General features: G+C 34.3%; 2 protein-coding genes across 2 annotated transcripts in view; one reads left to right on the forward strand and one right to left on the reverse strand.

The window, feature by feature from the left end:
• The window catches only part of LOC109169874 (LOB domain-containing protein 39-like), a 934-nt gene extending 470 nt beyond the window's left edge, over positions 1-464 (reverse strand). The window contains exons 1-2 of the mRNA XM_019318766.1: positions 243-464; positions 1-135 (exon numbers count right to left, since the gene is read on the reverse strand). The exon at positions 1-135 is cut by the window's left edge and continues 470 nt beyond it. Coding sequence (XP_019174311.1) covers positions 1-135; positions 243-426 — 319 coding nt within the window. The 5' untranslated portion in view covers positions 427-464. The remainder of the gene's footprint in view (positions 136-242) is intronic.
• A 5,950-nt stretch (positions 465-6,414) lies between these two features.
• On the forward strand, positions 6,415-7,733 carry LOC109169792 (transcription factor bHLH85-like). The gene is made up of 4 exons (XM_019318683.1): positions 6,415-6,837; positions 6,922-7,146; positions 7,251-7,382; positions 7,485-7,733. Exons 1-4 carry the CDS (start codon positions 6,415-6,417, stop codon positions 7,578-7,580), a joined length of 876 nt encoding a protein of 291 aa, XP_019174228.1. The 3' UTR covers positions 7,581-7,733.
• The last annotated feature ends 1,226 nt before the right edge of the window (positions 7,734-8,959 follow it).

Below are 8,959 nucleotides of genomic sequence, written 5' to 3' on the forward strand. Positions count from 1 at the left end.
GCGCGCCGCCGGCGAGCACTGTCTCCACGGCTTGGACGCACACGTGCCAGTTCCCGGTTGACAGTAGCCCAACCGCGCCGCTCACTGGATTCACCGTCCGCCCACATGCTTCATACAGCAACGACTTAAACAAAGCTGTTTTTTTTTGGGCCATCAAACCAAAACAGTAAATCAAACAAAAAAAAAAAAAAAACAGTGAACGGAAAGACAAACGGAGAAAAGAGTGGTCATCGGAGATGTACCGGGTCGTCTGGTGTTGGGAACGGAGGAGATGAAGGACATGAGGTCGCTCCGGCCAAAAAATTTGGAGACGAAAAGAGTGGCATTGGCCTGAGCTTGAGCGTTATCAATCTCCTCCAAACACGACCTAAGGATGCAGTTCACACCGCACCCTCTTCGCAGCACCCTACAACCATTGCAGCTCATTTTTGATTTTTGCCTTTCTTCCCCTCTCCCCCTCTTCCACACTTGTGAAAGAGAGACCTCTCCCCTCTCAAATTTATTAATAGAAAAAAGTAACCATAGTCAAGTGAGTGTTTGGTTGGCACCCCTCTATACAACCCAAAAAAACATTTAAAAATTGTCACATTCATTTAGGACGTCACGTTAAAGAAATTTAAATTAATTTTTTTTTTTAAACCGGAGTGAATTAAATATGTATCTGAGTTAAAAAAGTTATAATAAAAATTAAATTCTGTGGGCGTGACATAAATTTTTTAAATCAGAATGAATTTAATTTGTATCGAGTTAAGCTTTTTTTCTAGTAAGAATCAAACTCTGTGGGCGTGACATAATTTTTTATTGGTGGGTAGTGGGGTTGGTGAAGGTCATAATCAAAGCATAGCTTTTGCTTCCAAATTCTGGGTGCGAGCTGTTCCGAGTTTCCGCAACTTTAGTTTCCCAATGGGTACCGTTGGATATGGATTTTTCTTGGACGATGACTCATTTTGTCCTTTGTTTTGTACTTTTGATATTAGCTTTTTTTGACACGAGGGGGGTCTTATGCATATGGCCGGGGACACAGTGATGACGACTGACTGAGGTGCCTATCAGCCGTAGGTTTTTATCGGCACCAGATCACAACAAGACATTTTTTTGAGAATCCATACAATTATCTTCTTCACTTCACGTCATTTTTATTATTCCATTTTATCGTGGATAATTTTTTTTTATATTTTAAAAATCCAATCTTTTTCTTTTTAAATTATTTTTCGCACATCTCCATTATTCCTTTCCTCCTAAGTCCTAATCACTTATGCTGCGTGTCTGATTATTAACGTTTAAGAAATGCAGTTGGGCCTTAAAAATTATTGGGCTGGATTCTTATAGTAATGGACGCCTCTAGCTTTATGGCCCAAAATAATAAAAAAAAAAGCCCACACTCCTGTACAAGAGTTGTGGACCAGGGCCCACCTTGTTGTTTTAAATGACGTATATGATATGATGGGGTGTGGACGCAGTGAGCTTAAGGCCTGAGAAGAGAATAAGAGATGGGCCAAGAAATCGGGCCTACGGAGGTAGGTCTCGAAAGAAGAACGAAAAGAATCTACATCATGGGGTCGATTTCAAGGAGGCGGCGCAGGTAGATGGTCGGCATAGACAGAGGCTGACCCAACAGGTGACCGTTGTCATTAAATGACCGCCTTTAATGCATGGCCAAATCGGCCGTTGGGGAGGCCTAGTAACGGCCACCCAACGGCCAATAGCCTTAATAAGTCCCATTATGTCACTTTAATATCCCCATTTAAACCAACAGGGTGGCTACCTATAAATAGGACCCCCAAGAGAATGTAAAGGCAAGCTTTTTGGCCAACAGAGAGTCGCCAGAAAGTACAAGTGCAATGCAAAGATATTGATAGCCATTTCTTTTGAGTAGTTTTATTCTATTGGTGAATCCACCAATTACGGTTGTGTTGGACCTCCTTGGGCCCAAAAGTTCTAAAACCAACAATATATATTTTGTATTTTTAATAGAGTAGTTCTACATGTACTCCCAATTCATACTCTCATTTCGTACTCCCTATGATTTGGCATGCTTTGATTGCTAAATTTTATAGGGGGGCATGATGTTTGTTCATTTCTTTGTTTCATCCTCCAATTAAATTTAGACACAAATGGGAGTAAAAGTTGAGAGTATATCAAGTATTTTCCTTTTTAATATTGAAATTATGAACTTTTAGAATATAAATTGTGTTTCTAAGTCAAAACACATAACAAATATAGAAGGGAATTTGTGAATAGAATATAGGGTCATCAAATCCTAATATGTCACTTCGTAATATTGTGTGACTACAGTATTTGAAAGAAACTTGTGAATACAAAACAAAGTAATCAATTACATATATTTTCAAAAAAAAAAAAATCAATTACATATATGTTAACATTGTGTGTTGGTAGAATACAAATTGTGAATTTTTAAAAGTTAAATTGTAAACATTTGGATTCGCAAGGTGGACCCGGGTCCACAGAATTATTAATTCCCCCCGCATAACGCAAATTATTGCGTGGACAATGGTCTACACAGTGTTATTTAGACCATAAAAAAAATACATTTTTAATATACTAAAAGTATATTATTTGTGAACTGAATGTAAATTATACAAAGTAATGTACTTTTATTATTCAAATAATGTACTTTTCCTGAATGCAATGTACATTTTTAATATACTAAAATTACATTATTTGTGTACTAAATGTACATTATTTGATAGTATACAAAATAATGTACTTTATGTACACAAATAATATACTTTTTATTTATGCTCACACAATAATAATTACCCCCACAACAAGGTACAGAATATCAACGTGTTTTTACTGGCCGGGTTTCTGAATTGATTCGATCTTGGTCTGAGCTAAATCTCTGTATACCTGTAACGTTGGTGCTGCGTTCATGAAACATGCATGCATATCCATGATGCTGTCATTTTAAACAATTAACCGTCCTCAGGTAAGCCCTTGAAGGATATTAATTAGTTAATTAACCGTCTAAACAGACATGCATATATGCATCTTGATTTCATACTAAAGTCGCATGTAGTTTGATTAAGTCGATCATATATAAACCTACAAAATGGAAACTTTATGATATTTTGATGTATTATTGAGTGGTCGTAATTTATCCCTCTATTATTATTATGTTGAGTTGGGGTGTTGGGTGCTGCAAGGAAACTTCGTCAGGCAAGAATGGGTAAACTGGAAGTGATAAATTAAACTAATCAGTCGTGCAAAGCCGGCCATTCCAAGAGAACAAAATCTGATTTCTTGAAGAGTTGCCCAAATCTCTTATTCCATTTTCCAAAATTAAAAATTTTCCTTTTCTAAAGTACACTATTATTTCCATTTTCTTTTCAATTTTTCAAGAATTTAAGATCGTGCCATGGGCGGTGTAAAATCATTCAATTTCTAAAATTTCAAATGTACCAGAAACCAACAACGCCAATCCATTTTGTTTAATGAATTATTATATTTTTGTGTACTTGTGGTTACGTTGTACACTTATACTATATAGTTTTTTTTTTTTTTTTTTATTGAAATACTAGCTCATGATTATTTACAAGGTACATAATATCTGTTGTATACTTTCTCAAACATTTTCATCCCAACCAATCTAAATTTGAACTTATGATGACCACACATTTTGAATGGTACGTAATTCGGATCTTATCACACTACATGGTAGTTGCATACTATATGGTTAGTTTCCTTTGGTGCTAAAATGCTGATTCAGCCGGGAGCTTCGGCGGAATCAAAGGAATGAATGAGCACATTAGTGACTAAATTCAGCTTATCTGAATCTCTAAGTAATGCTTTCTAGCTAGGGTTCATTCATATATGGATCGGATGACATTTTTAAAAGAAAATAATTATTTATTAAATGTAATAAAATTACTGATATCACAGCTGCCTTTTGGTTCTGTCACTACGTATGGACTTTTCCTGCTTCCCAAGAACACATACGATGATTATATTAGGTAGTTTGTTTATTGGATTGCTGTCTGGCCTGCATTCACCAGTCATCAGCATGACAGGTCGGATTAATGCAGTTTTTGGGATCTTCATAAGGGATTGTTATTATGATCAAGCGCTTATTATTATTTCAAAAATTATATATAGCTCACAACGAATTAAGTCTCATGACATTACTCTGATACGACTTATTAAGATCAAACTTAACGCTTACACTTTTTTGGTTGTTGGGAAGAGTTAGAATGAGTTGCAGGCATTTTTAGGGCCGGGTTAGTTAGGTAGCTGATACTTATGATGACAATTAGTTTGTAGTTTTAACAAGTTCTGTGGTTGGAAGTTGACGGTTGTTAGGTATTGAGGCAATGGTGTTGCTATGTCGGGATGAAATCGTCATGCATACTCATCTCCACGATCATGCCCGTCCTTCTCTCACTCGTTTTTCTTGTCTTAGTAATTAGTATTCAAGATTAACATAACATACATACCACGTTTTCTCTATTCCATTACTTAAAAATAATGGTAGGTCCACAAAGGATTAAAAAAAAAACAAAAAAACTTAGAACTAATGGGGATAAGAGTTTTTGTAATTGAATGAGATAATCGATGATGAGGTAGCTAGATGTTAGGGTCCACACAAAAATTGGAAAAAAATTTCAACTATTGAATTCTCGGTTGGGACGTATCGGGTGAGAACCACATGCTCAAGAGAGAATTGCTCGATAATCATCGCGATCATCTACGTGTCCAGATCTAACAAATCAGAATAGAACAAAATTATTGATTTTCTTGTTACTAGCTAGAAGCATTCAGCTCGGAAAATATTGCAAATTGAGAGGATATTGGAGTAGCTTCAATAGATTCTTACGGACAATGTTATTGGAGTTCCTTACCCAAGGAAGGTAAAATCTTGAGGAATTGAACATTATAAATTTGATACAACTTTTAACATAACTCGTATTTTTACCCGTGCGATGCACGGAATGGAATTATTGTAATATATTAAGAATATTTAAATCGATATATTTATTTAAGAGTTAATTTCAGGTGCAATTCATTATATAATTATTTAAGAGTTAATTTCATGTGCAACTCATTCCATACAATCCCGACTATCTTGATGAATCAATATTGTGGACGCAAAGCAAGGAGACAGGTGATGGGTATAAAGCAATCAGAATGGTTAACAACATTCGCCTCAATATGGATGCATTCCATGGTGATCCAGATCATGGGGGTGTCCATGATGGGACTACAATTGTTCTATGGGAATGGGCAAAAGGACACAACCAACAATGGAAGATGGGGAAACCAATTAAATTGGTTAAAATCGGAAAAATAACAAAAGAAAAATATGAAGAAACAAAAATGCTCTTATTGAAAATAGAAAAAATCATGAAAAGGATTAAAAGTGTCCAAAAAACAATAGTCTAAGGTGTAATATAACAAAAACGATAGTCTGAGACTAAATTTGAAATTGCCACAAAAGACAAGGGACCTCCGGTGGAATTAACTCTATAAAATGTGATAAAGTAAGTAATTATAATTATATTCCTAATAATAAAATTATTCAAAAAAAATTCCTAATAATTAAACTAAACTTGGTTGTCGGCCATGGACTAGTCATGCTAAACATGACGATCCAATCATTAGATTGAGACAGTTAACCAACAGTCTTAACGTACATAATGCATATTAAACCAAGTTAATTAACTGTTTAAGCCATTTAATGGACTATATATTTTATGTTTTTTTTTTAATAAGAAAAACCCGCAATTATTATATTATGGTGTATACGAGATACATTTTACTTTTATGTAATGGTCTGCATACAATACAAAAAATGTAAATCGTATTAGAACAATCCGTTCGACGGGCTTAACCATGTTAATAAGAATCAAATTTATAAAATTCAAATAGGTGAATTATGTTCTATCCACTTAAACCATCTTTTCGGGCTATTCGAAAATACCTCTCGCATTGCCGGAGACACTGCATAAGTGCATAACGTTTGGAATAGTATTACTAATTTATAAAAGAATAAATTATAGAATTATTCAGTTTAGTCAAAAACTCATTTAATTAATATTATAAAATTTATTTTCATATATTTTATTACATCATTGCCTGAACTTGCCCCCTATGAGTTGTACTTTGCCTGGTTTTTTTGCCCCACAGTGGACTCCTGCAATTAATTATAAAAATTTAGGACCCTTTCACTCATAAAATAATCATTTGGAGTTTATAAAATTAATTATTATACAAATCAAGTCAAATGCTCACTTAATTGTATTAATTAACAATAATCTCCCAATTCTTCCCAGACACTTCTGGAATTCTGGCCTTCTGGTTCTGGGTATAAATATGTCTCCACTTTCCCGTTTTCCTCAGAACCAAAAAAAAAAAAAACATATTTTGTCACTCAAAAAAGAAAAAGAAAACATTATAATGGAGCTTGAAGGAGCTGCTTTCTTTGATGAAGAATGGGATTCTTTGACCAAGATGTTCTCTACCGAAAACGTTGATTTTCTGGTTCAGCTCCAAGATGATAACTTTTTCTTGAATGATCATGAAAATGAAGCTCCATTGTCGTTCTGGCAAGCTGTTGAAGCTAACAAGCTGATCAATGTAACAGAGGGTTTTTTCTCTGCTAACTGTTCTGATGCTCCTATGATCATCAACACCAATAATTTGCAGTATTTTTCTCAAGAAAGTGGCAATGGTGATGATCCCAATTCTGAGAACAATACTGTTTCTGAACCTGGAGAAGTTATCAGCTTGAAGAGGAAGCTGGAGAGAGTAGAAGAACAGCAAACATTCAAGAATGATTCAGCTCAAAATCCCAGGAAAAAGCCTCAGGCTTCAAGAGAGGTAAGTACTTCAATTCAGATTTCAGACATTCTGCAACAATAATTTTCTGTCAGGTTTCTTAAGGGTCATATTTTCTGGTTGCAGACACATAAGAACAAGAGAAAGGCAGTGTCGAAATCGAAGAAAAACCAGAAGATTAGTCACAACAGCAATGAAGGAGAGGAAATCAATGGTGGACAGAATACACAGAGCTCAAGCTGTAGCAGCATTGATGATGAATCTAACGGTGGGATGGAGAGTTCAGAGTCCAAAGGAAAATCAAGGGCCAGCAGAGGGGCTGCTACAGATCCTCAAAGCTTATATGCAAGGGTATATATACATATATATATAAATACAGAATAACATCATATTTCAGACAGTAATTCTATGAATGTGTGATTCATAAGCTTACAAATGTTTTTGATATGTTGCAGAGAAGAAGGGAAAAAATAAATGAAAGATTGAGAATATTGCAGAACCTCGTACCCAATGGAACAAAGGTTGACATTAGTACTATGCTTGAGGAGGCTGTTCATTATGTCAAGTTCCTACAGCTTCAAATTAAGGTAACAGATTGAATAAATAAAAGATTGAGGTTTTTTTTTTTTTTTTGTTTTTTGATTTGGTATATAAATTAACTGAAAAAAGTTATGGTTTTGGTGTTGCAGTTACTAAGCTCAGATGATATGTGGATGTATGCTCCAATTGCCTACAATGGAATGGACATTGGCCACTACCAGAAGATGCAGCAGCCCACCTTGTGACCCTGCAAATTATGTTCAGATGTTGAAATTTTGTATTATTTCATTTATTAACATTATGTAACAACCCATACCAAGATTTTTATTATTATTATTATTAAATATTATTGATACATTATTATTACATATATAGTGACATTCTAAAAGAGTTCTTCTCCCATTGACACTGGAGACTCCACTTATCCATTAATCAAGTTAATAGTTTGTCTAATTTATAGTCCACAATACAATTTGCCCAATTTGGACAATCAATTCAAAATTATGTTTTTGCAGTTAACATATTATGCGTCTTCAATTAATACATTATATGCTTATAAATAAATTAAAGATACATAATCTTTTAACTACATATACATAATATGTTAATTGCAGACACATACAAAATAAACTGCATATAATGTGTCGGCAAAGTAATAGCATTTAGTTAACATATTATGTGTCTCAAATTTATTTACAAACATATTATCTGTTGACTATATACACAATATATTAACTGCAAATATATAATTTAAATGTCATTTTGAAAAATGGTCGATAATTAAATGTGCACCTTTGTTTATGATATAATTAGGCCAATTCTGGCAATAGTTATGTTGTGCAACCGAATGCACCATGCATGGCGCATACGATGCAAAACGACGTCGTTTTGACTAAAAACTTGCGTCCCACTTAAAAAAAAAAAAAAAAAAAAAAAAAACGAATGCACCATGCATGGCGCATACGATGCAAAACGACGTCATTTTGACTAAAAACTCGCGTCCCACTTAAAAAAAAAAAATTGGGTTCGATTCTCGACAATAGCATTATTGTGGATATATAGTTATGAATTTTTGGATATATAGTTATGAATTTCTGGATATTTAGTTCATTCATTGTGGATATTTCGTTCATTCATTGTAGATATTTACTTCATTTATTCACTGTGAATATATAGTTATGAATTTCTGGATATATAGTTATGAATTTATGGATATTTAGTTCATTCATTGTGGATATTTAGTTCATTCATTGTGGATTTTTACTTCATTTATTCACTGTGGACATACAGATATGAATTTATGGATATATAATTATGAATTTATGGATATATAAAAATGCTATTGCCGGGAATCGAAACTGATTTCTTTTTTAAGTAGAACGCGCGTTTTTTAATCAAAACGATGTCGTTTTTGCATCTGGTGCATACGGATGCACAGCATAATTTGCGCAATTCTGGGCAGTGGGCTCATTTTATCACTCGGGCTCAATTGTCGGAATGGAGAATTCAATGGTTCGAAAGTCTGGACCACTTGAAGAATTTCTTACTGTTAGTCCGTGTTGACTAACTGGGCCCTTGGGCCGTGGGCTCATTTTACTCAATTCGATCCGAAATGAGGAAATTT

This window comes from Ipomoea nil, unplaced genomic scaffold (assembly GCF_001879475.1).
Source record: "Ipomoea nil cultivar Tokyo-kokei standard unplaced genomic scaffold, Asagao_1.1 scaffold3321, whole genome shotgun sequence".
In the NCBI taxonomy this organism is placed as follows: Eukaryota; Viridiplantae; Streptophyta; class Magnoliopsida; order Solanales; family Convolvulaceae; genus Ipomoea; species Ipomoea nil.

Bases quoted from the DNA above. Each gene is read 5' to 3' on its own strand.
- LOC109169792 (XM_019318683.1), top strand. From the start codon at position 6,415: ATGGAGCTTGAAGGAGCTGCTTTCTTTGATGAAGAATGGGATTCTTTG. The intron at 6,838-6,921 runs GTAAGTACTTCA...TTCTGGTTGCAG, and splicing joins AGCCTCAGGCTTCAAGAGAG to ACACATAAGAACAAGAGAAA. The intron at 7,383-7,484 runs GTAACAGATTGA...TTGGTGTTGCAG, and splicing joins TCCTACAGCTTCAAATTAAG to TTACTAAGCTCAGATGATAT.